General features: G+C 42.3%; 1 protein-coding gene across 1 annotated transcript in view; it reads right to left on the bottom strand.

The window, feature by feature from the left end:
• Positions 1 to 27,500, bottom strand: part of CPSF1 (cleavage and polyadenylation specific factor 1) — a gene marked incomplete in the record, with an annotated part of 548,143 nt that overhangs the window by 208,066 nt on the left and 312,577 nt on the right. Inside the window, 1 exon segment of the mRNA XM_053715990.1 lies at positions 27,091 to 27,269. Coding sequence (XP_053571965.1) covers positions 27,091 to 27,269 — 179 coding nt within the window.

Raw genomic sequence — 27,500 nt, forward strand, 5'->3', positions numbered from 1 at the left:
GCGGCTGTGACAGAAGCCGAGTAATTCAGCCCCCACTGCAGCGGCTGTGACAGAAGCAGAGTAATTCAGCCCCTACTGCAGCGGCTGTGACAGAAGCAGAGTAATTCAGCCCCCCACTGCAGCGGCTGTGACAGAAGCAGAGTAATTCAGCCCCCACTGCAGCGGCTGTGACAGAAGCAGAGTAATTCAGCCCCTACTGCAGCGGCTGTGACAGAAGCAGAGTAATTCAGCCCCCACTGCAGCGGCTGTGACAGAAGCCGAGTAATTCAGCCCCTACTGCAGCGGCTGTGACAGAAGCAGAGTAATTCAGCCCCTACTGCAGCGGCTGTGACAGAAGCAGAGTAATTCAGCCCCTACTGCAGCGGCTGTGACAGAAGCAGAGTAATTCAGCCCCTACTGCAGCGGCTGTGATAGAAGCCGAGTAATTCAGCCCTTACTGCAGCGGCTGTGACAGAAGCCGAGTAATTCAGCCCCCACTGCAGCGGCTGTGACAGAAGCCGAGTAATTCAGCCCCCACTGCAGCGGCTGTGACAGAAGCAGAGTAATTCAGCCCCTACTGCAGCGGCTGTGATAGAAGCAGAGTAATTCAGCCCCTACTGCAGCGGCTGTGACAGAAGCAGAGTAATTCAGCCCCTACTGCAGCGGCTGTGACAGAAGCAGAGTAATTCAGCCCCCTACTGCAGCGGCTGTGACAGAAGCAGAGTAATTCAGCCCCCTACTGCAGCGGCTGTGACAGAAGCAGAGTAATTCAGCCCCTACTGCAGCGGCTGTGACAGAAGCAGAGTAATTCAGCCCCCACTGCAGCGGCTGTGACAGAAGCAGAGTAATTCAGCCCCTACTGCAGCGGCTGTGACAGAAGCAGAGTAATTCAGCCCCTACTGCAGCGGCTGTGACAGAAGCAGAGTAATTCAGCCCCCACTGCAGCGGCTGTGATAGAAGCCGAGTAATTCAGCCCTTACTGCAGCGGCTGTGACAGAAGCCGAGTAATTCAGCCCCCACTGCAGCGGCTGTGACAGAAGCAGAGTAATTCAGCCCCCACTGCAGCGGCTGTGACAGAAGCAGAGTAATTCAGCCCCTACTGCAGCGGCTGTGATAGAAGCAGAGTAATTCAGCCCCTACTGCAGCGGCTGTGACAGAAGCAGAGTAATTCAGCCCCTACTGCAGCGGCTGTGACAGAAGCAGAGTAATTCAGCCCCTACTGCAGCGGCTGTGACAGAAGCAGAGTAATTCAGCCCCCTACTGCAGCGGCTGTGACAGAAGCAGAGTAATTCAGCCCCTACTGCAGCGGCTGTGACAGAAGCAGAGTAATTCAGCCCCCTACTGCAGCGGCTGTGACAGAAGCAGAGTAATTCAGCCCCCTACTGCAGCGGCTGTGACAGAAGCAGAGTAATTCAGCCCCCACTGCAGCGGCTGTGACAGAAGCAGAGTAATTCAGCCCCTACTGCAGCGGCTGTGACAGAAGCCCAGTAATTCAGCTCCCACTGCAGCGGCTGTGACAGAAGCAGAGTAATTCAGCCCCTACTGCAGCGGCTGTGACAGAAGCAGAGTAATTCAGCCCCTACTGCAGCGGCTGTGACAGAAGCAGAGTAATTCAGCCCCCACTGCAGCGGCTGTGACAGAAGCAGAGTAATTCAGCCCCTACTGCAGCGGCTGTGACAGAAGCCGAGTAATTCAGCCCCTACTGCAGCGGCTGTGACAGAAGCCGAGTAATTCAGCCCCCACTGCAGCGGCTGTGACAGAAGCAGAGTAATTCAGCCCCTACTGCAGCGGCTGTGACAGAAGCAGAGTAATTCAGCCCCTACTGCAGCGGCTGTGACAGAAGCAGAGTAATTCAGCCCCCACTGCAGCGGCTGTGACAGAAGCAGAGTAATTCAGCCCCTACTGCAGCGGCTGTGACAGAAGCAGAGTAATTCAGCCCCCACTGCAGCGGCTGTGACAGAAGCAGAGTAATTCAGCCCCTACTGCAGCGGCTGTGACAGAAGCAGAGTAATTCAGCCCCCACTGCAGCGGCTGTGACAGAAGCAGAGTAATTCAGCCCCTACTGCAGCGGCTGTGACAGAAGCAGAGTAATTCAGCCCCTACTGCAGCGGCTGTGACAGAAGCAGAGTAATTCAGCCCCCACTGCAGCGGCTGTGACAGAAGCAGAGTAATTCAGCCCCCTACTGCAGCGGCTGTGACAGAAGCAGAGTAATTCAGCCCCCACTGCAGCGGCTGTGACAGAAGCAGAGTAATTCAGCCCCCACTGCAGCGGCTGTGACAGAAGCCGAGTAATTCAGCCCCCTACTGCAGCGGTTGTGACAGAAGCAGAGTAATTCAGCCCCCACTGCAGCGGCTGTGACAGAAGCCCAGTAATTCAGCCCCCACTGCAGCGGCTGTGACAGAAGCAGAGTAATTCAGCCCCCACTGCAGCGGCTGTGACAGAAGCAGAGTAATTCAGCCCCTACTGCAGCGGCTGTGACAGAAGCAGAGTAATTCAGCCCCCACTGCAGCGGCTGTGACAGAAGCAGAGTAATTCAGCCCCCTACTGCAGCGGCTGTGACAGAAGCAGAGTAATTCAGCCCCCTACTGCAGCGGCTGTGATAGAAGCAGAGTAATTCAGCCCCTACTGCAGCGGCTGTGACAGAAGCAGAGTAATTCAGCCCCTACTGCAGCGGCTGTGACAGAAGCCGAGTAATTCAGCCCCTACTGCAGCGGCTGTGACAGAAGCAGAGTAATTCAGCCCCTACTGCAGCGGCTGTGACAGAAGCAGAGTAATTCAGCCCCTACTGCAGCGGCTGTGACAGAAGCAGAGTAATTCAGCCCCCACTGCAGCGGCTGTGACAGAAGCAGAGTAATTCAGCCCCCACTGCAGCGGCTGTGACAGAAGCAGAGTAATTCAGCCCCCACTGCAGCGGCTGTGACAGAAGCAGAGTAATTCAGCCCCCACTGCAGCGGCTGTGATAGAAGCAGAGTAATTCAGCCCCTACTGCAGCGGCTGTGACAGAAGCAGAGTAATTCAGCCCCTACTGCAGCGGCTGTGACAGAAGCCGAGTAATTCAGCCCCTACTGCAGCGGCTGTGACAGAAGCAGAGTAATTCAGCCCCTACTGCAGCGGCTGTGACAGAAGCAGAGTAATTCAGCCCCTACTGCAGCGGCTGTGATAGAAGCAGAGTAATTCAGCCCCCACTGCAGCGGCTGTGACAGAAGCAGAGTAATTCAGCCCCCACTGCAGCGGCTGTGACAGAAGCAGAGTAATTCAGCCCCTACTGCAGCGGCTGTGACAGAAGCAGAGTAATTCAGACACCAATGCAGCGGCTGTGACAGAAGCAGAGTAATTCAGCCCCTACTGCAGCGGCTGTGACAGAAGCCGAGTAATTCAGCCCCCACTGCAGCGGCTGTGAAAGAAGCAGAGTAATTCAGCCCCTACTGCAGCGGCTGTGACAAATACAGGAACAAGCAACACCAGCGCATCTTATTGAACGAAGATCACAATTTCTTTTTCTAATTGATAAAAAGGTAAAAACAGTGAGAGATCAAGTGAAGATCCCAGTCAGGCTCACTCTTTTTACTGCCTAAAACTGCACTTGTACACCCTTTTCAATAAGACTTTTTTTTACTTAAAAGGGACAGTAATTGATTAACAAGCTAGATAACCCTTTATTACCCATTCCCCAGCTTTGCATAACCGACACTTGAAATAAAATGAAAGTTTACCTTAGTAATAAGAAGTTATTGTAATATTATTTATCTTAAAATGCAGAGCATAAGCGCTACAGAAGCGTTTCAAAATGAATATAAAAATGTTCTATATTAGAACTCCACTATCCGCCCATGAAGCTGGAGATTTTTTTTTTTTCTACCGCCCATATTCAAATCCGGAGCTCGCATTCCCTCTTCCCTTGCGCATGTGTAACACTCAAAGTCGGCTTGACAATATAGGCAGTGCATCGTGATGCTTCCCGCATTGTGAGTCAATTATTACCCCATAGACTGGTACAAGCAAATAATAGATTAATACTGAACAATTATATATTTATTTCATAACCATGAATGTTCATCATAGTGTTATAAAATATGTATGACATTGAAGCCACATTTATTTCAACATGTCTTCACTTTATTATAAACGTAAAATATTACTACTAGGGTTGCACCGATACCATTTTTTTTAAGACCGAGTACAAGTACCGATACTTGTTTTCAAATACTCACCGATACCCATTACCAATACTTTTTTATGTCATGTGACAGTTTACCAAGCACAATACAGACTATTTTTTTAAGATTCCTTCTTTATAATTATGAAGGACTGTAGCTCAAAAGACATTATGAAATAATAAAACCAGTTTTATTTGTCACAAAGTTCACAGAACATGTTTAGAAATAAAAATATTACAATTAAATATATTAACAACAACAATAAATAACAAATATAAAATTGCAACCAACCAAAAGTGCCATACAGTAAAAAATAGAACAGAATACGGTTTAATCGTGGTGAACAACACTATGGGCTAGATTACATCTGACTGGTAAGCTTTACCAATGCTCTCATTACACCTTAAAGGCTATGGAGTTGGAAATGTGACCAGAGCATTGGTAAAGCTTACCAATCAAATGTAATCTAAAACTAGTCCTATAATTGCAGGATGAGTGTTCATTGGGATTAGCTTAATTTTTCCTATGAGTACTCTTCCTGCAATTATATAAGCTAAGGATGTTCCTCAGAGTACAGTATGTTTTGAGCATAACTGTGCAAGATGAGAAATAGCAGTATAAAAGGCAATCTAGCAATTAGAATCATTTTTCAAAAGTTAGTGGCAAGTTCTTTTTAAGGAACAGAACAGAAGCATCTCTGCATGTTCAGCTCTAAGTCTGTTTCTGCTATCAGTAAGTTCTTATTAAGGAACAGAAGCATCTCTGCATGTTCAGCTATAAGTCTGTTTCTGCTATCAGTAAGTTCTTATTAAGGAACAGAAGCATCTCTGCATGTTCAGCTCTAAGTCTGTTTCTGCTATCAGTAAGTTCTTATTAAGGAACAGAAGCATCTCTGCATGTTCAGCTATAAGTCTGTTTCTGCTATCAGTAAGTTCTTATTAAGGAACAGAAGCATCTCTGCATGTTCAGCTATAAGTCTGTTTCTGCTATCAGTAAGTTCTTATTAAGGAACAGAAGCATCTCTGCATGTTCAGCTATAAGTCTGTTTCTGCTATCAGTAAGTTCTTATTAAGGAACAGAAACATCTCTGCATGTTCAGCTATGTCTGTTTCTGCTATCAGTAAGTTCTTATTAAGGAACAGAAGCATCTCTGCATGTTCAGCTGTAAGTCTGTTTCTGCTATCAGTAAGTTCTTATTAAGGAACAGAAACATCTCTGCATGTTCAGCTATAAGTCTGTTTCTGCTATCAGCAAGTTCTTATTAAGGAACAGAACAGAAGTATCTCTGCATGTTCAGCTATAAGTCTGTTTCTGCTATCAGTAAGTTCTTATTAAGGAACAGAAGCATCTCTGCATGTTCAGCTATAAGTTTGTCTGCTATCAGTAAGTTCTTATTAAGGAACAGAAGCATCTCTGCATGTTCAGCCATAAGTCTGTTTCTGCTATCAGTAAGTTCTTATTAAGGAACAGAAGCATCTCTGCATGTTCAGCTATAAGTCTGTTTCTGCTATCAGTAAGTTCTTATTAAGGAACAGAAGCATCTCTGCATGTTCAGCTATAAGTCTGTTTCTGCTATCAGTAAGTTCTTATTAAGGAACAGAAGCATCTCTGCATGTTCAGCTATAAGTCTGTTTCTGCTATCAGTAAGTTCTTATTAAGGAACAGAAGCATCTCTGCATGTTCAGCTATAAGTCTGTTTCTGCTATCAGTAAGTTCTTATTAAGGAACAGAAGCATCTCTGCATGTTCAGCTATAAAAGTCTGTTTCTGCTATCAGTAAGTTCTTATTAAGGAACAGAAGCATCTCTGCATGTTCAGCTATAAGTCTGTTTCTGCTATCAGTAAGTTCTTATTAAGGAACAGAAGCATCTCTGCACGTTCAGCTATAAGTCTGTTTCTGCTATCAGTAAGTTCTTATTAAGGAACAGAAGCATCTCTGCATGTTCAGCTATAAGTCAGTTTCTGCTATCAGTAAGTTCTTATTAAGGAACAGAAGCATCTCTGCATGTTCAGCTATAAGTCTGTTTCTGCTATCAGTAAGTTCTTATTAAGGAACAGAAGCATCTCTGTATGTTCAGCTATAAGTCTGTTTCTGCTATCAGTAAGTTCTTATTAAGGAACAGAAGCATCTCTGCATGTTCAGCTATAAAAGTCTGTTTCTGCTATCAGTAAGTTCTTATTAAGGAACAGAAGCATCTCTGCATGTTCAGCTATAAAAGTCTGTTTCTGCTATCAGTAAGTTCTTATTAAGGAACAGAAGCATCTCTGTATGTTCAGCTATAAGTCTGTTTCTGCTATCAGTAAGTTCTTATTAAGGAACAGAAGCATCTCTGCATCTTCAGCTATAAGTAAGTTATTAAGGAACAGAAGCATCTCTGCAAGTTCAGCTGTAAGTCTGTTTCTGCTATCAGTAAGTTCTTATTAAGGAACAGTAGCATCTCTGCATGTTCAGCTGTAAGTCTGTTTCTGCTATCAGTAAGTTCTTATTAAGGAACAGAAGCATCTCTGCATGTTCAGCTATAAGTCTGTTTCTGCTATCAGTAAGTTCTTATTAAGGAACAGAAGCATCTCTGTATGTTCAGCTATAAGTCTGTTTCTGCTATCAGTAAGTTCTTATTAAGGAACAGAATCATCTCTGCATGTTCAGCTATAAGTCTGCTTCTGCTATCAGTAAGTTCTTATTAAGGAACAGAAGCATCTCTATGTTCAGCTATAAGTCTGTTTCTGCTATCAGTAAGTTCTTATTAAGGAACAGAATCATCTCTGCATGTTCAGCTATAAGTCTGCTTCTGCTATCAGTAAGTTCTTATTAAGGAACAGAAGCATCTCTATGTTCAGCTATAAGTCTGTTTCTGCTATCAGTAAGTTCTCATTAAGGAACAGAAGCATCTCTGCATGTTCAGCTATAAGTCTGCTTCTGCTATCAGTAAGTTCTTATTAAGGAACAGAAGCATCTCTGCATGTTCAGCTATAAGTCTGTTTCTGCTATCAGTAAGTTCTTATTAAGGAACAGAAGCATCTCTGCATGTTCAGCTATAAGTCTGTTTCTGCTATCAGTAAGTTCTTATTAAGGAACAGAAGCATCTCTGTATGTTCAGCTGTAAGAATGTTTCTGCTATCAGTAAGTTCTCATTAAGGAACAGAAGCATCTCTGCATGTTCAGCTATAAGTCTGTTTCTGCTATCAGTAAGTTCTCATTAAGGAACAGAAGCCTCTCTGTATGTTCAGCTATAAGTCTGTTTCTGCTATCAGTAAGTTCTTATTAAGGAACAGAAGCATCTCTGTATGTTCAGCTATATATCTGTTTCTGCTATCAGTAAGTTCTTATAGCTGAACATGCAGAGATGCTTCTGTTCCTTAATAAGAACTTACTGATAGCAGAAACAGACTTATAGCTGAACTTGCAGAGATGCTTCTGTTCCTTAATAAGAACTTACTGATAGCAGAAACAGACTTACAGCTGAACATGCAGAGATGCTTCTGTTCCTTAATAAGAACTTACTGATAGCAGAAACAGACTTATAGCTGAACATGCAGAGATGCTTCTGTTCCTTAATAAGAACTTACTGATAGCAGAAACAGACTTATAGCTGAACATGCAGGGATGCTTCTGTTTCTTAATAAGAACTTACTGATAGCAGAAACAGACTTATAGCTGAACATGCAGGGATGCTTCTGTTTCTTAATAAGAACTTACTGATAGCAGAAACAGACTTATAGCTGAACATGCAGAGATGCTTCTGTTCCTTAATAAGAACTTACTGATAGCAGAAACAGACTTATTAAGGAACAGAAACATCTCTGCATGTTCAGCTATACGTCTGTTTCTGCTATCAGTAAGCTCTTATTAAGGAACAGAAGCATCTCTGCATGTTCAGCTATAAGTAAGTTCTTATTAAGGAACAGAAGCATCCCTGCATGTTCAGCTATAAGTCTGTTTCTGCTATCAGTAAGTTCTAAATAAGGAACAGAAGCATCTCTGCATATTCAGCTATAAGTCTGTTTCTGCTATCAGTAAATTCTTATTAAGGAACAGAAGTATCTCTGCATGTTCAGCTATAAGTCTGTTTCTGCTATCAGTAAATTCTTATTAAGGAACAGAAGCATCTCTGCATGTTCAGCTATAAGTCTGTTTCTGCTATCAGTAAGTTCTTATTAAGGAACAGAAGCATCTCTGCATGTTCAGCTATAAGTCTGTTTCTGCTATCAGTAAGTTCTTATTAAGGAACAGAAGCATCTCTGCATGTTCAGCTATAAGCTTGTCTGCTATCAGTAAGTTCTTATTAAGGAACAGAAGCATCTCTGCATGTTCAGCTATAAGTCTGTTTCTGCTATCAGTAAGTTCTTATTAAGGAACAAAAGCATCTCTGCATGTTCAGCTATAAGTCTGTTTCTGCTATCAGTAAGTTCTTGTTAAGGAACAGAAGCATCTCTGCATGTTCAGCTATAAGTCTGTTTCTGCTATCAGTAAGTTCTTATTAAGGAACAGAAGCATCTCTGCATATTCAGCTATAAGTCTGTTTCTGCTATCAATAAATTCTTATTAAGGAACAGAAGCATCTCTGTATGTTCAGCTATATATCTGTTTCTGCTATCAGTAAGTTCTTATAGCTGAACATGCAGAGATGCTTCTGTTCCTTAATAAGAACTTACTGATAGCAGAAACAGACTTATAGCTGAACTTGCAGAGATGCTTCTGTTCCTTAATAAGAACTTACTGATAGCAGAAACAGACTTATAGCTGAACATGCAGAGATGCTTCTGTTCCTTAATAAGAACTTACTGATAGCAGAAACAGACTTATAGCTGAACATGCAGAGATGCTTCTGTTCCTTAATAAGAACTTACTGATAGCAGAAACAGACTTATAGCTGAACATGCAGAGATGCTTCTGTTCCTTAATAAGAACTTACTGATAGCAGAAACAGACTTATTAAGGAACAGAAGCATCTCTGCATGTTCAGCTATAAGTCTGTTTCTGCTATCAGTAAGATCTTATTAAGGAACAGAAGCATCTCTGCATGTTCAGCTATAAGTCTGTTTCAGCTATCAGTAAGTTCTTATTAAGGAACAGAAGCATCCCTGCATGTTCAGCTATAAGTCTGTTTCTGCTATCAGTAAGTTCTTATTAAGGAACAGAAGCATCTCTGCATGTTCAGCTATAAGTCTGTTTCAGCTATCAGTAAGTTCTTATTAAGGAACAGAAGCATCTCTGCATGTTCAGCTATAAGTCTGTTTCTGCTATCAGTAAGTTCTTATTAAGGAACAGAAGCATCTCTGTATGTTCAGCTATAAGTCTGTTTCTGCTATCAGTAAGTTCTCATTAAGGAACAGAAGCATCTCTGCATATTCAGCTATAAGTCTGTTTCTGCTATCAGTAAATTCTTATTAAGGAACAGAAGCATCTCTGCATGTTCAGCTATAAGTCTGTTTCTGCTATCAGTAAATTCTTATTAAGGAACAGAAGCATCTCTGCATGTTCAGCTATAAGTCTGTTTCTGCTATCAGTAAGTTCTTATTAAGGAACAGAAGCATCTCTGCATGTTCAGCTATAAGTTTGTCTGCTATCAGTAAGTTCTTATTAAGGAACAGAAGCATCTCTGCATGTTCAGCTATAAGTCTGTTTCTGCTATCAGTAAGTTCTTATTAAGGAACAGAAGCATCTCTGCATGTTCAGCTATAAGCTTGTCTGCTATCAGTAAGTTCTTATTAAGGAACAGAAGCATCTCTGCATGTTCAGCTATAAGTCTGTTTCTGCTATCAGTAAGTTCTTATTAAGGAACAAAAGCATCTCTGCATGTTCAGCTATAAGTCTGTTTCTGCTATCAGTAAGTTCTTGTTAAGGAACAGAAGCATCTCTGCATGTTCAGCTATAAGTCTGTTTCTGCTATCAGTAAGTTCTTATTAAGGAACAGAAGCATCTCTGCATATTCAGCTATAAGTCTGTTTCTGCTATCAATAAATTCTTATTAAGGAACAGAAGCATCTCTGTATGTTCAGCTATATATCTGTTTCTGCTATCAGTAAGTTCTTATAGCTGAACATGCAGAGATGCTTCTGTTCCTTAATAAGAACTTACTGATAGCAGAAACAGACTTATAGCTGAACTTGCAGAGATGCTTCTGTTCCTTAATAAGAACTTACTGATAGCAGAAACAGACTTACAGCTGAACATGCAGAGATGCTTCTGTTCCTTAATAAGAACTTACTGATAGCAGAAACAGACTTATAGCTGAACATGCAGGGATGCTTCTGTTCCTTAATAAGAACTTACTGATAGCAGAAACAGACTTATAGCTGAACATGCAGAGATGCTTCTGTTCCTTAATAAGAACTTACTGATAGCAGAAACAGACTTATTAAGGAACAGAAGCATCTCTGCATGTTCAGCTATAAGTCTGTTTCTGCTATCAGTAAGTTCTTATTAAGGAACAGAAGCATCTCTGCATGTTCAGCTATAAGTCTGTTTCTGCTATCAGTAAGTTCTTATTAAGGAACAGAAGCATCCCTGCATGTTCAGCTATAAGTCTGTTTCTGCTATCAGTAAGTTCTTATTAAGGAACAGAAGCATCTCTGCATGTTCAGCTATAAGTCTGTTTCAGCTATCAGTAAGTTCTTATTAAGGAACAGAAGCATCTCTGCATGTTCAGCTATAAGTCTGTTTCTGCTATCAGTAAGTTCTTATTAAGGAACAGAAGCATCTCTGTATGTTCAGCTATAAGTCTGTTTCTGCTATCAGTAAGTTCTCATTAAGGAACAGAAGCATCTCTGCATATTCAGCTATAAGTCTGTTTCTGCTATCAGTAAATTCTTATTAAGGAACAGAAGCATCTCTGCATGTTCAGCTATAAGTCTGTTTCTGCTATCAGTAAATTCTTATTAAGGAACAGAAGCATCTCTGCATGTTCAGCTATAAGTCTGTTTCTGCTATCAGTAAGTTCTTATTAAGGAACAGAAGCATCTCTGCATGTTCAGCTATAAGTTTGTCTGCTATCAGTAAGTTCTTATTAAGGAACAGAAGCATCTCTGCATGTTCAGCTATAAGTCTGTTTCTGCTATCAGTAAGTTCTTATTAAGGAACAGAAGCATCTCTGCATGTTCAGCTATAAGTCTGTTTCTGCTATCAGTAAGTTCTTATTAAGGAACAGAAGCATCTCTGCATGTTCAGCTATAAGTCTGTTTCTGCTATCAGTAAATTCTTATTAAGGAACAGAAGCATCTCTGCATGTTCAGCTATAAGTCTGTTTCTGCTATCTGTAAGTTCTCATTAAGGAACAGAAGAATCTGCATGTTCAGCTATAAGTCTGTTTCTGCTATCAGTAAGTTCTTATTAAGGAACAGAAGCATCTCTGCATGTTCAGCTATAAGTCTGTTTCTGCTATCAGTAAGTTCTTATTAAGGAACAGAAGCATCTCTGCATGTTCAGCTATAAGTCTGTTTCTGCTATCAGTAAATTCTTATTAAGGAACAGAAGCATCTCTGCATGTTCAGCTATAAGTCTGTTTCTGCTATCAGCAAGTTCTTATTAAGGAACAGAAGCATCTCTGCATGTTCAGCTATAAGTCTGTTTCTGCTATCAGTAAGTTCTTATTAAGGAACAGAAGCATCTCTGCATGTTCAGCTATAAAAGTCTGTTTCTGCTATCAGTAAGTTCTTATTAAGGAACAGAAGCATCTCTGCATGTTCAGCTATAAAAGTCTGTTTCTGCTATCAGTAAGTTCTTATTAAGGAACAGAAGCATCTCTGCAAGTTCAGCTATAAGTCTGTTTCTGCTATCAGTAAGTTCTTATTAAGGAACAGAAGCATCTCTGCATGTTCAGCTATAAGTCTGTTTCTGCTATCAGTAAGTTATTAAGGAACAGAAGCATCTCTGCATGTTCAGCTATAAGTCTGTTTCTGCTATCAGTAAGTTATTAAGGAACAGAAGCATCTCTGCATGTTCAGCTATAAGTCTGTTTTTGCTATCAGTAAGGAGGTTCAACTTTCCACACTACAGCATGGGGCAGAAAGATATTTTTAAGCCATTTTAGCCAGAGCTGGAAATCTCAGTTTATTAACTGCCCAGTACTTCAGGGGTTTGTCTGAATGAGGTACAGTGATCTCTCCTACAATAATACAAATAAGAGCAATTTGTATTGGCAGAACAGTAGTAAACAATTTTTAGTTTAGTCTCCACTCCAGCTTTAAATGAAATGTGAACATGCAGTTTGAAAAAAACACCACAAGATAGCATATGGGTAGTAAGTGGAGGTTTAACATATTTATCTGCGATATCAGCAAAGGGCTACAGGGGAAAGTATGTCTCTTTGCAGATGATACAAAAATTTGCAACAGAGTGGATGTTCCGGGGGGGTAGACAAAATGAGAAGTGATATACAACAATTGGAGGATTGGACAAACGACTGGGATCTAAAGTTTAACACAGCAAAGTGTAAAATAATGCATTTAGGGAAGAAAAATCCAAATGTTAATTACAGACTCAATGACACTTTACTGACTGTTACAGATAAGGAACAGGACTTGGGAATTATTATTTCAGATGATTTAAAACTTAGTAAACAATGTAGTAATGCAGCGAGTAAGGCTAGCAGAATGCTTGGATGTATTGGTAGAGGTATTTACAGCAGAAATAGTAAGGTTCTTATGCCACTTTATAGATCATTAGTTAGGCCTCATTTTGAGTATTGTGTGCAGTTCTGGAGGCCATATCTTCAGAAGGATATTAACAAACTTGAATCTGTGCAAAGGAGGGCTACCAAAATGGTACATGGTCTAAAAAATAAAACTTACCAGGATAGGCTCAATGACCTAAATATGTATAGCTTAGAGGAGAGAAGGGAAAGAGGTGATATGATAGTAACTTTCAAGTACATTAAAGGGTTTGGTAAAACTGAGACTGTGGGTATTTTACATAAAATGGAAAATTCAAGAACAAGGGGTCATGAGCTCAAGCTAAAGGGTAGTAGATTCAGGAGTAATTTGAGGAAGCACTTCTTTACAGAAAGAGTGATTGATTTATGGAATAAACTTCCTCAAGAGGTAGTAGCAACAAACACTGTGGGGGACTTTAAAAATGCATGGGACAAGCATAGGGCTATCCAACGAACTAGATAAGTTTATACTGTTAGGTAAGGTCGGGCAGACTTGCTGGGCCTATGGCTCTTATCTGCCGTCAATATCTATGTTTCTATGTATCGGTTTAAGTATCGGTGCATTTGCACGAGTACAAGTACTCATGCAAGTACTTGGTATCGGTACCGATACTAGTATCGGTATCGGTGCAACCCTAATTACTACCTGTACGCTATTTTATTCTTTTTGCATAGCTGAACACATTTTTAGTTTTTATTCTTGTCCTAAAATGTATGGCAAACCTGGATAACCGCAAGTATTTTTTTATGAACAATAAATATAGAAACACAGTATCAGTCAGCCATTTTCATATCAATTTCACTCAGTTATTCTGTAAAATATATATGTATGTGTGTGTTTTTTGGTTGTATATATATATTTTAAATTTTTTTATTTTGCATCGTATAATTGCGTTCGTCTATAGGAGTGACTCTGAGAATCTCAATGCACGAAGCATTGATATTCTGTGCATATAGCTGTCGGGTAGATGTAGCGCGCATGCGCAGGGAGAGAGGGAATGCGCACTGTCAAACTGAGAGAAGACGGATGTTCAATCTACTGTTGGCTGCAGGGGCCAGGATGGCAACAATTGAAAAAAAGCTCCGGATTTGTAGACAGCCTGTGGATTTGTGCTTGGGTAAGTAAAAAACCAACAAAATGTATGCTTACCTGATAAATGTATTTCTTTCCTGGCATGGAGAGTCCATGAATCCATTCCAATTACTAGAGGAAATTCAACTCATGGCCACCAGGAGGAGGCAAAGAACACCACAGCACAGCTGTTAAGTGTCACTCCCATTACCCATAATCCCCAGTCATTTGGCCAAAGGAAAATGGAAAAAGATAACAAGGGAATAGAGGTGCCTTAGGTTTATTAAAAAAACCTAAATTTATGCTTACCTGATAAATTTCTTTCTTTTGCGATGTACTGAGTCCACGGATTCATGCTTACTTGTGGGATATTGTCCTTCCTAACAGGAAGTGGCAAAGAGAGCACCACAGCAGAGCTGTCTATATAGCTCCCCCCTTAACTCCACCCCCCAGTCATTCGACCGAAGGACAAGGAAGAAAAAAGGAGAATCTATAAGGTGCAGAGGTGACTGAAGTTTTTAATAAAAAATACCATTTGTCTTGAATAGACAGGGCGGGCCGTGGACTCGGTACATCGCAAAAGAAAGAAATTTATCAGGTAAGCATAAATTTTGTTTTCATTTGCATGATGTACCGAGTCCACGGATTCATCCTTACTTGTGGAATACCAATACCAAAGCTTTAGGACACGGATGAAGGGAGGGACAAGACAGGAACCTAAACAGAAGGCACCACTGCTTGCAAAACCTTTCTCCCAAAAATAGCCTCCGAAGAAGCAAAAGTATCAAATTTGTAAAATTTTGAAAAGGTATGGAGCGAAGACCAAGTCACAGCCTTACAAATCTGTTCAACAGAAGCATCATTTTTAAAAGCCCATGTAGAAGCTACCGCTCTAGTAGAATGAGCTGTAATCTTTTCAGGAGGCTGCTGTCCAGCAGTCTCATAAGCCAAACGGATGATGCTTTTCAGCCAAAAGGAAAGAAGTCGCCGTAGCCTTTTGACCCCTACGCTTTCCAGAATAGACAACAAAGAAGATGTTTGACAAAAATCTTTGGTTGCCTGCAAATAAAATTTCAAAGCACGAACCGCGTTCCAAGTTGTGCAACAGACGGTCCTTCTTAGAAGAAGGATTAGGACACAGAGAAGGAACAACAATTTCTTGATTGATATTCCTGTTAGTAACAACCTTAGGTAGGAACCCAGGCTTGGTACGCAAAACCACCTTATCAGCATGGAACACAAGATAAGGTGAGTCACATTGTAATGCAGATAGTTCAGAAACTCTTTGAGCTGAAGAGATAGCAACTAGGAACAAAACTTTCCAAGATAAAAGCTTAATATCTATGGAATGCATGGGTTCAAACAGAACCCCCTGAAGAACTCTAAGAACTAAATTTAGACTCCATGGCGGAGCAACAGGTTTAAACACAGGTTTAATTCTAGCTAAAGCCTGACAAAAAGCCTGAACGTCTGGAACATCTGCCAGACGCTTGTGCAACAAAATAGACAGAGCAGATATCTGTCCTTTTAGGGAACTAGCTGACAATCCTTTCTCCAATACCTCTTGGAGAAAAGACAAAATCCTAGGAATCCTGATTTTACTCCAGGAGAGGCCTTTGGATTCGCACCAAAACAGATATTTACTCCATATCTTATGATAAATTTTCCTGGTTACAGGCTTTTGAGCCTGAATCAAGGTATTTACGACTGACTCATAGAAACCCCGCTTTGATAGAATCAAGCGTTTAATCTCCAAGCAGTCAGTTGCAGAAAAATTAGATTTGGATGCTTGAATGGACCTTGAATCAGAAGGTCCTGTCTAAGTGGCAGAGACCATGGTGGAAGAGATGACATGTCCACCAGGTCTGCATACCAAGTCCTGCGTAGCCACGCAGGCGCTATCAAAATCACCGATGCTCTCTCTGGTTTGATTCTGGCAATCAGACATAGGAGAGGGAAAGGTGGGAACACATAAGCCAGGTTGAACGACCAGGGTACTGCTAGAGCATCTATCAGTACAGCCTGAGGATCTCTTGAACTGGAGCCGTAACGGGGAAGTTTGGTGTTCTGACGATACGCCATCAGATCCAATTCTGGTGTGCCCCATAGCCGAACCAGTTGAGCAAACACCTCCGGATGGAGTTCCCACTCCCCCGGATGAAAAGTCTGACGACTTAGAAAATCTGCCTCCCAGTTCTCTACACCTGGGATATAGATCGCTGACAGATGGCAAGAGTGAGCCTCTGCCCATCGGATTATCCTTGAGACCTTTATCGTCGCTAAGGAACTCTTTGTTCCGCCCTGATGATTGATATAAGCCACAGTCGTGATGTTGTCCGACTGAAACCTGATGAATCTGGCCGAAGCCAGCTGAGGCCATGCCTGGAGAGCATTGAATATCGCTCTTAATTCTAGAATATTTATCAGTAGGAGAGCCTCCTCCCGAGTCCACAAACCCTGAGCTTTCAGGGAATTCCAGACTGCACCCCAGCCCAGAAGGCTGGCGTCTGTCGTCGTTATAACCCATTCTGGCCTGCGGAAACACATTCCCTGGGACAGATGATCCTGTGACAACCACCAAAGAAGAGAGTCTCTGGTCTCTTGATCCAGATTTTCTGAGGAGATAAATCCGCATAATCCCCATTCCACTGATTGAACATGCATAGTTGCAGTGCTCTGAGATGCAAGCGAGCAAACGGAACTATGTCCATTGCCGCTACCATTAGACCGATTACCTCCATACACTGAGCCACTGACGGCCGAGAAATGGAGTAAAGAGCTCGGCAGGTGGACAAAAACATAATTTATGCTTACCTGATAAATTCCTTTCTTCTGTAGTGTGATCAGTCCACGGGTCATCATTACTTCTGGGATATTACTCCTCCCCAACAGGAAGTGCAAGAGGATTCACCCAGCAGAGCTGCATATAGCTCCTCCCCTCTACGTCACTCCCAGTCATTCGACCAAGGACCAACGAGAAAGGAAAAGCCAAGGGTGAAGTGGTGACTGGAGTATAAATTAAAAAATATTTACCTGCCTTAAAAACAGGGCGGGCGTGGACTGATCACACTACAGAAGAAAGGAATTTATCAGGTAAGCATAAATTATGTTTTCTTCTGTTAAGTGTGATCAGTCCACGGGTCATCATTACTTCTGGGATACCAATACCAAAGCAAAAGTACACGGATGACGGGAGGGATAGGCAGGCTCTTTATACAGAAGGAACCACTGCCTGAAGAACCTTTCTCCCAAAAATAGCCTCCGATGAAGCAAAAGTGTCAAATTTGTAAAATTTGGAAAAAGTATGAAGCGAAGACCAAGTTGCAGCCTTGCAAATCTGTTCAACAGAGGCCTCATTCTTGAAGGCCCAAGTGGAAGCCACAGCTCTAGTAGAATGAGCTGTAATTCTTTCAGGAGGCTGCTGTCCAGCAGTCTCATAAGCTAAACGAATTATGCTACGAAGCCAAAAAGAAAGAGAGGTAGCGGAAGCTTTTTGACCTCTCCTCTGCCCAGAGTAAATGACAAACAGAGAAGACGTTTGTCGAAATTCCTTAGTTGCCTGTAAGTAAAATTTTAGAGCACGGACTACATCCAGGTTGTGCAGTAGACGTTCCTTCTTTGAAGAAGGATTTGGGCATAAAGAAGGAACAACAATCTCTTGATTGATATTCCTGTTAGTAACTACCTTAGGTAAGAACCCAGGTTTAGTACGCAGGACTACCTTATCCGAATGAAAAATCAAATAAGGAGAATCACAATGTAAGGCTGATAATTCAGAGACTCTTCGAGCCGAGGAAATAGCCATTAAAAATAGAACTTTCCAAGATAACAACTTTATATCAATGGAATGAAGGGGTTCAAACGGAACGCCCTGTAAAACATTAAGAACAAGGTTTAAACTCCATGGTGGAGCAACAGTTTTAAACACAGGCTTAATCCTGGCCAAAGCCTGACAAAAAGCCTGGACGTCAGGAACTTCTGACAGACGTTTGTGTAACAGAATGGACAGAGCTGAGATCTGTCCCTTTAAAGAACTAGCAGATAAACCCTTTTCTAAACCTTCTTGTAGAAAAGACAATATCCTAGGAATCCTAACCTTACTCCAAGAGTAACCTTTGGATTCACACCAATATAGGTATTTACGCCATATCTTATGGTAAATCTTTCTGGTAACAGGTTTCCTAGCCTGTATTAAGGTATCAATAACTGACTCAGAAAACCCACGTCTTGATAAAATCAAGCGTTCAATTTCCAAGCAGTCAGCTTCAGAGAAGTTAGATTTTGATGTTTGAAGGGACCCTGTATCAGAAGGTCCTGTTTCAGAGGTAGAGACCAAGGTGGACAGGATGACATGTCCACCAGGTCTGCATACCAAGTCCTGCGTGGCCACGCAGGTGCTATTAGAATCACTGATGCTCTCTCTTGTTTGATTCTGGCAATCAATCGAGGAAGCAACGGGAAGGGTGGAAACACGTAAGCCATCCTGAAGTCCCAAGGTGCTGTCAGAGCATCTATCAGGACTGCTCCTGGATCCCTGGATCTGGACCCGTTACGAGGAAGCTTGGCGTTCTGTCGAGACGCCATGAGATCTATCTCTGGTTTGCCCCAACGTCGAAGTATTTGGGCAAAGACCTCCGGATGAAGTTCCCACTCCCCCGGATGAAAAGTCTGACGACTTAAGAAATCCGCCTCCCAGTTCTCCACTCCCGGGATGTGGATTGCTGACAGGTGGCAAGAGTGAGACTCTGCCCAGCGAATTATCTTTGATACTTCCATCATAGCTAGGGAGCTTCTTGTCCCTCCCTGATGGTTGATGTAAGCTACAGTCGTGATGTTGTCCGACTGAAACCTGATGAACCCCCGAGTTGTCAACTGGGGCCAAGCCAGGAGGGCATTGAGAACTGCTCTCAATTCCAGAATGTTTATTGGCAGGAGACTCTCCTCCTGACTCCATTGTCCCTGAGCCTTCAGAGAATTCCAGACGGCACCCCAACCTAGAAGGCTGGCGTCTGTTGTTACAATTGTCCAGTCTGGTCTGCTGAATGGCATCCCCCTGGACAGATGTGGCAGAGAAAGCCACCATAGAAGAGAATTTCTGGTCTCTTGATCCAGATTCAGAGAAGGGGATAAGTCTGAGTAATCCCCATTCCACTGACTTAGCATGCATAGTTGCAGTGGTCTGAGGTGTAAGCGTGCAAAGGGTACTATGTCCATTGCCGCTACCATTAAGCCGATTACCTCCATGCATTGAGCCACTGACGGGTGTTGAATGGAATGAAGGGTGCGGCAAGCACTTTGAAGTCTTGTTAGCCTGTCCTCTGTCAGGTAAATCTTCATTTCTACAGAATCTATAAGAGTCCCCAGGAAGGGAACTCTTGTGAGTGGAACGAGTGAACTTTTCTTTTCGTTCACCTTCCATCCATGTGACCTTAGAAATGCCAGCACTAACTCTGTATGAGACTTGGCAGTTTGAAAGCTTGAAGCTTGTATCAGAATGTCGTCTAGGTATGGAGCTACCGAGATTCCCCGCGGTCTTAGTACCGCCAGAAGAGCACCCAGAACCTTTGTGAAGATTCTTGGAGCTGTAGCCAATCCGAATGGAAGAGCCACAAACTGGTAATGCCTGTCTAGGAAGGCAAACCTTAGGTACCGATAATGATCCTTGTGAATCGGTATGTGAAGGTAAGCATCTTTTAAATCTACAGTGGTCATGTACTGACCCTCTTGGATCATAGGTAAAATTGTCCGAATAGTCTCCATCTTGAACGATGGAACTCTTAGGAATTTGTTTAGGATCTTTAAGTCCAGGATTGGTCTGAAAGTTCCCTCTTTTTTGGGAACCACAAACAGATTTGAGTAAAACCCCTGTCCCTGTTCCGATCGTGGAACTGGATGGATTACTCCCATTAACAAGAGCTCTTGTACGCAGCGTAGAAACGCCTCTTTCTTTGTCTGGATTGTTGACAATCTTGACAGATGAAATCTCTCTCTTGGAGGAGAGTATTTGAAGTCCAGAAGGTATCCCTGAGATATTATCTCTAGCGCCCAGGGATCCTGAACATCTCTTGCCCAAGCCTGGGCGAAGAGAGAAAGTCTGCCCCCCACTAGATCCGATCCCGGATCGGGGGCCCTCAATTCATGCTGTTTTAGGGGCAGCAGCAGGTTTCCTAGTCTGCTTGCCCTTGTTCCAGGACTGGTTAGGTTTCCAGCCTTGTCTGTAGCGAGCAACAGCTCCTTCCTGTTTTGGTGCAGAGGAAGTTGATGCTGCTCCTGCTTTGAAATTACGAAAGGAACGAAAATTAGACTGTCTAGTCTTGGCTTTGGCTTTGTCCTGAGGCAGGGCATGGCCTTTACCTCCTGTAATGTCAGCGATAATCTCTTTCAACCCGGGCCCGAATAAGGTCTGCCCTTTGAAAGGTATATTAAGCAATTTAGACTTAGAAGTAACATCAGCTGACCAGGATTTTAGCCACAGCGCCCTGCGTGCCTGAATGGCGAATCCTGAATTCTTCGCCGTAAGTTTAGTAAGATGTACTACGGCCTCCGAAATGAATGAATTAGCTAGTTTAAGGACTCTAAGCCTGTCCGTAATGTCGTCCAGAGTAGCTGAACCAATGTTCTCTTCCAGAGACTCAATCCAGAATGCCGCTGCAGCCGTGATCGGCGCAATGCATGCAAGGGGTTGCAATATAAAACCTTGTTGAACAAACATTTTCTTAAGGTAACCCTCTAACTTTTTATCCATTGGATCTGAAAAAGCACAGCTATCCTCCACCGGGATAGTGGTACGCTTAGCTAAGGTAGAAACTGCTCCCTCCACCTTAGGGACCGTTTGCCATAAGTCCCTTGTGGTGGCGTCTATTGGAAACATTTTTCTAAATATCGGAGGGGGTGAGAACGGCACACCGGGTCTATCCCACTCCTTAGTAACAATTTCAGTAAGTCTCTTAGGTATAGGAAAAACCTCAGAACTCGTCGGTACCGCAAAATATTTATCCAACCTACACATTTTCTCTGGTATTGCAACTGTGTTACAATCATTCAGAGCCGCTAACACCTCCCCTAGTAATACACGGAGGTTTTCCAGTTTAAATTTAAAATTTGAAATATCTGAATCCAGTCTGTTTGGATCAGAACCGTCACCCACAGAATGAAGTTCTCCGTCCTCATGTTCTGCCACCTGTGACGCAGTGTCTGACATGGCCCTAATATTATCAGCGCACTCTGTTCTCACCCCAGAGTGATCACGCTTACCTCTTAGTTCTGGTAATTTAGCCAAAACCTCAGTCATAACAGTAGCCATATCCTGAAATGTGATTTGTAATGGCCGCCCAGATGTACTCGGCGCTACAATATCACGCACCTCCCTCTGAGCGGGAGATGTAGGTACTGACACGTGAGGCGAGTTAGTCGGCATAACTCTCCCCTCGTTGTTTGGTGAAATTTGTTCAATTTGTACAGATTGATTTTTATTTAAAGTAGCATCAATACAGTTAGTACATAAATTTCTATTGGGCTCCACTTTGGCATTGCAACAAATGACACAGGTATCATCCTCTGAATCAGACATGTTTAACACACTAGCAAATAAACTTGCAACTTGGAAATACAATTCAATTAGAATAATATTAAAACGTACTGTGCCTTTAAGAAGCACAGAAGATCTATGACAGTTGAAAATTAATAAATTGAAACAGTTATAGCCTCAATCCTTGTAAACAACACAACTTTAGCAAAGGTTTAATCCCATTAGCAAAGATAACAAATTCTGAAAGCAGGAAACAAATTACAGAATAAACGTTTTTTTGTCTCAGTCAAACTATAATTCTCACAGCTCTGCTGAGAGAAATTACCTCCCTCAAAATAAGTTTTGAAGACCCCTGAGCTCTGTAGAGATGAACCGGATCATGCAGGGAATACAATGAGTTGCTGACTGAAATATTTGATGCGTAGTAAAAGCGCCAAAAAACGGCCCCTCCCCCTCACACACAGCAGTGAGGGAGAACAGAAACTGTCAGAAAACAGATTAAGCAACTGCCAAGTGGAAAAATAGTGCCCAAACATTTATTCACTCAGTACCTCAGCAAATGAAAACGATTTTACATTCCAGCAAAAACGTTAAACATAATCTCTAGTTATTAAACAGCTTTATGTATTTCTTACAGTGTAATTCTAGTGAAGTACCATTCCCCAGAATACTGAAGTGTAAAGTATACATACATGACATTATATCGGTATGGCAGGATTTTCTCATCAATTCCATTGTCAGAAAATAAAAACTGCTACATACCTCTATGCAGATTCATCTGCCCGCTGTCCCCTGAACTGAAGTTTACCTCTCCTCAGATGGCCGAGAAACAGCAATATGATCTTAACTACTCCGGCTAAAATCATAACAAAAACTCTGGTAGATTCTTCTTCAAACTCTGCCAGAGAGATAATAACACACTCCGGTGCTATTTTAAAATAACAAACTTTTGATTGAAGATATAAAACTAAGTATAATCACCATAGTCCTCTCACACATCCTATCTAGTCGTTGGGTGCAAGAGAATGACTGGGAGTGACGTAGAGGGGAGGAGCTATATGCAGCTCTGCTGGGTGAATCCTCTTGCACTTCCTGTTGGGGAGGAGTAATATCCCAGAAGTAATGATGACCCGTGGACTGATCACACTTAACAGAAGAAATCTTTGATTTCCTGACCTCCGTCAGAAATATTTTCATGTCCACTGAGTCTATCAGAGTCCCTAGAAATTAAACTCTTGTGAGGGGGGAAAGAGAACTCTTTTTTACGTTCACCTTCCACCCGTGAGATCTTAGAAAGGCCAACACTAAGTCCATGTGAGACTTGGCTAGTTGGAATGTCGACGCTTGAATTAGAATGTCGTCTAGAAAAGGCGCCACTGCTATGCCCCGTGGGCTTAGAACCACCAGAAGGGACCCTAGCACCTTCGTGAAGATTCGTGGCGCCGTGGCCAACCCGAAAGGAAGAGCCACAAACTGATAATGCTTGTCCAGAAAGGCAAACCTGAGGAACTGGTGATGATCTTTGTGGATAGGAATGTGTAGATACGCATCCTTTAAAGGGACAGTCTACACCAGAATTTTTATTGTTTTAATAGATAGATAATCCCTTTATTACCCATTCCCCAGTTTTGCATAACCAACACAGTTATAATAATATACTTTAAACCTCTGTGATTATCTTGTATCTAAGCCTCTGCAAACTGCCCCTTTTTTCAGTTCTTTTGACAGACTTGCAGTCTAGCCAATCAGTGCCTGCTCCTAGATAACTTCACGTGCACGAGCACAGTGTTATCTATATGAAATATGTGAACTAACACCCTCTAGTGGTGAAAAACTGTTAAAATGCAATCTGAAAAGAGGTGGGCTTCAAAGTCTACGAAATTAGCATATGAACCTCCTAGGTTAAGCTTTCAACTAAGAATACCAAGAGAACAAAGCAAAATTGGTGATAAAAGTAAATTGGAAATTTTTTTAAAATTACATGCTCTATCTGAATCATGAAAGTTTATTTTGGCCTAGACTGTCCCTTTAAGTCCACGGTGGTCATATATTGACCCTCCTGGATCAATGGTAAGATAGTCCGAATGGTCTCAATATTGAAAGATGGGACTCTTAGGAATTGGTTTAGGATCTTGAGATCCAGAATTGGTCTGAAGGTTCCCTCCTTTTTGGGAACTATAAACAGATTGGAGTAGAACCTCTGCCCCTGTTCTGCTTTTGGAACTGGGCAGATCACTCCCATGGTAAAAATGTCTTCTACACAGCGTAAACACCCCTCTCTTTTTGTGGGGTTTACAGACAATTGAGAAAGATGGAACCTCCCCCTTGGAGGGGAATCCTTGAAATCTAGAAGGTATCCCTGGGTTACAATTTCTACTGCCCAGGAATCCTGAATGTCTCTTGCCCAGGCCTGAGCAAAGAGAGAGAGTCTGCCCCCTACTAGATCCGGTCCCGGATCGGGGGCTACCCCTTCATGCTGACTTAGTGGCAGCAGCAGGATTTTTGGCCTGTTTACCCTTGTTCCGAGCCTAATTAGGTCTCCAGGTTGGCTTGGATTAAGCAAAGCTCCCCTCTTGCTTTGCAGCAGAGGAAGAGGAAGTGGGACCACTGTTGAAGTTTCGAAAAGGAACAAAAATGATTTTGTTTGGTCCTTGACTAATTTGACTTATCCTGAGGGAGGGTATGGCCCTTCCCTCCAGTAATGTCTGAAATGATCTCTTTCAGTGCAGGCCCGAATAGGGTCTTACCTTTGAAAGGGATGGACAAAAGCTTAGATTTAGATGACACATCAGCTGACCAGGACTTAAGCCATAACGCTCTAGGCGCTAAAACGGCAAAACCTGAATTATTTGCTGCTAACTTAGCAAGATGAAAAGCGGCGTCTGTATTAAAAGAATTAGCCAACTTAAAGGATTACTTTCTGTTATAATTTTTAAGCTAAACAACTAACATATTAAAGTTAATAAACATTAATTAAAACTTACTGACCTATATTTTCTCCAAAACGAAGTTTCATAAAGTTCTAAAAGTTATATCTTTTATTCACCGATGATGTCACGTTATCCTGCCCACTATTTTCAGCACTGCATGTTCAAAATACCTAAACCAATAACTTTGTGTTTAAAGCGCCATTTTGGAACCTAGGTATTGTAAACGGATTGGTACAGAGCAAAGGATACCCACGGAGTGGGTTTGGAAAACAATTACATTTGCAGACAAGATTTCTGATATACGGTAGAGATATGTTAATGAAATGCTATTGATAAAAAGCGTATTTGGGGTAGGTAGTTAGTAACAGGCATAGAAAATATTTACTTACAGTGGCCCTTTAAGAGCCTTAATTCTGTCCAAAATATCATCTAGTGGGGTCTCCATCTGAAGAGCCTCTTCCAGAGCCTCAAACCAAAAGGCAGCCGCAGTGGTTACAGGAACAATGCATGCTATAGGTTGAAGAAAACCTTGATGAACAAAAATTTTCATTAGGAGACCCTCTAATTTTTTATCCATAGGATCAATGAAAGCACAACTGTCTTCAATAGGTATAGTTGTATGCTTAGCCAGAGTAGAAATAGCTCCCTCCACCTTAGGGACCGTCTGCCATGAGTCCTTTATGGTGTCTGATATGGGGAACATTTTCATAAAAACAGGAGGGGGAGAGAACGGAATAGCTGGTCTATCCCACTCCTTAGTAACAATGTCCGAAATGCTTACCTGATAAATTTCATTCTTTTGCCATGTACCGAGTCCACGGTTTCATCCTTACTTGTGGGATACCAATACCAAAGCTTTAGGACACGGATGAAGGGAGGGACAAGACAGGAACCTAAACGGAAGGCACCACTTCTGCCTTAGGACCGCCAGAAGGGACCCTAGCACATTTGTGAAGATTCGTGGTGCCGTGACCAACCCGAAGGGAAGAGCCACAAACTGGTAATGCTTGTCCAGAAAGGCAAACCTGAGGAATTGGTGATGATCTTTGTGGATAGGAATGTGTAGATACGCATCCTTTAAGTCCACGGTGGTCATATATTGACCCTCCTGGATCATTGGTAAAATAGTCAGAATGGTCTCCATCTTGAAAGATGGGACTCTTAGGAATTGGTTTAGGATCTTGAGATCTAGAATTGGTCTGAACGTTACCTCTTTTTTGGGAACCACAAACAGATTGGAGTAGAACCCCTGCCCCTGTTATGCTTTCAGAACTGGGCAGATCACTCCCATGGTAAAAAGGTCTTCTACACAGTGTAATAACGCCTCTATTTTTGTCGGGTTTACAGACAATTGAGAAAGATGGAACCTCCCCCCTTAGAGGAGAATCCTTGAAATCTAGAAGATATCCCTGGGTTACGATTTCTACTGACTAGGAGTCCTGAACGTCTCTTGCCCAGGCCTGAGCAAAGAGAGAGAGTCTGCCCCCTACTAAATCCGGTCCCGGATCGGGTTCTACCCCTTCATGCTGTCTTGGTGGCAGCAGCAGGCTTCTTGGCCTGTTTACCCTTGTTCCAAGCCTGGTTAGGTCTCCAGACTGGCCTGGATTGAGCAAAGTTCCCCTCTTGCTTCGCAGCAGGGGAAGAGGAAACGGAACCACCTTTGAAGTTTCGAAAGGAACGAAAATTATTTTGCTTGGTCCTCGTCTTATTTGCCCTATCCTGAGGGAGGGCATGACCCTTCCCTCCAGTGATATCAGAAATGATCTCTTTCAATTCAGGGCCGAATAGGGTCTTACCTTTGAAAGGAAAGGTCAACAGCTTAGATTTTGATGAAACATCAGCAGACCAGGACTTAAGCCATAACGCTCTACGCGCTAAAATCTTTGCACATACTCCCGATGTTCAAGGCAAAGAATGACTGGGGACTATGGGTAATGGGCGTGACATATAACAGCTCTGTTGGGGTGTTCTTTGCCTCCTCCTGGTGGCCAGGAGTTGAATTTCAACTAGTAATTGGAATGGATTTGTGGACTCCCCATGCCATTGGAAAGAAATATAAATTAAAATGCTTCCACTGCACTCTGCAAAGTTAGACAGATCTCATTTTTTAAAAGGTACAAATTTAATTTCAGGCTATAATTTATTAATGTTTACTGTCCCTTTAAGACACTTTTTACCTCTGATTACCTTGTATCTAAGCCTCTGCAGACTGCCTCCTTATTTCAGTTCTTTTGATAGACTTGCATTTTAGCCAATCAGAGGTAACTCCACTGAAGTGAGCACAATGTTATATACAGTATATGGCAACTGTGAACTAGTCTAGCTGTGAAAAACTGTCAAAATGCACTGAAATAAGAGGCGGCCTTCAAGGGCTTAGAAATCATATGAACCTACCTAGGCTTAGCTTTCATCAAAGAATGCCAAGAGAACAAAGCAAATTTGATGATCAAAGTAAATTGGAAAGTTGTTTAACACTGTATGTCCTATCTGAATCATGACAGTTTAATTTTGACTAGATTGTCCCTTAAATTTGTGTTTGTGGAACCTGAAGTGTCCTTACTATGAATGGCTGCTCTTGATGGAAATTGTAGGTTTAGAAAATATTCATTTGGGAATTTATATATTTTGTTTAACAGTGGCACTCAGATCCCTTTTTCTGCGCTGTCAACGTATAGTATGTAGCAGGGTCACTTACATAAACTGACATGAACCTTCAGATAACAACAATGATTTTGTGCAATTCCAATGTAGGAAGCATGACAATGAAACTCACATGGTGCAGGTTGGGCTTCTGCAGAGCGAGACGGTGTGTTTTCCCCCCGTATGTGTCACTTTTTAATACAAACATGGAGACATGACCTTCCGCGCTGAGAATGACCACATAGGGATCTGCAACCGCGCAGTGTACAATAGGGGAGCCAAGGTCCACCGGGATAAAGTGCAGCTGGGTCACTAAGGGATAGATTGAGAGAGAGGACATTAGTAAAGTCACCACAAGATCTAGGGGTGAACTAGAAAGGACCAGGGTAAAGAGGAGAAAAATATGCATAGGAACTAAAAATTCTGGTGGATGCTGGTCTGATACATGAGGGGAAACAGGAGAGAGAGACAGACAGAGACAGAGACAGAGAGAGAGAAAGACAAGTGACATGAGGGGAAACAGAAGAGAGAGAGAGAGAGACC

Source organism: Bombina bombina, chromosome 5, assembly GCF_027579735.1.
Source record: "Bombina bombina isolate aBomBom1 chromosome 5, aBomBom1.pri, whole genome shotgun sequence".
In the NCBI taxonomy this organism is placed as follows: domain Eukaryota; kingdom Metazoa; phylum Chordata; class Amphibia; order Anura; family Bombinatoridae; genus Bombina; species Bombina bombina.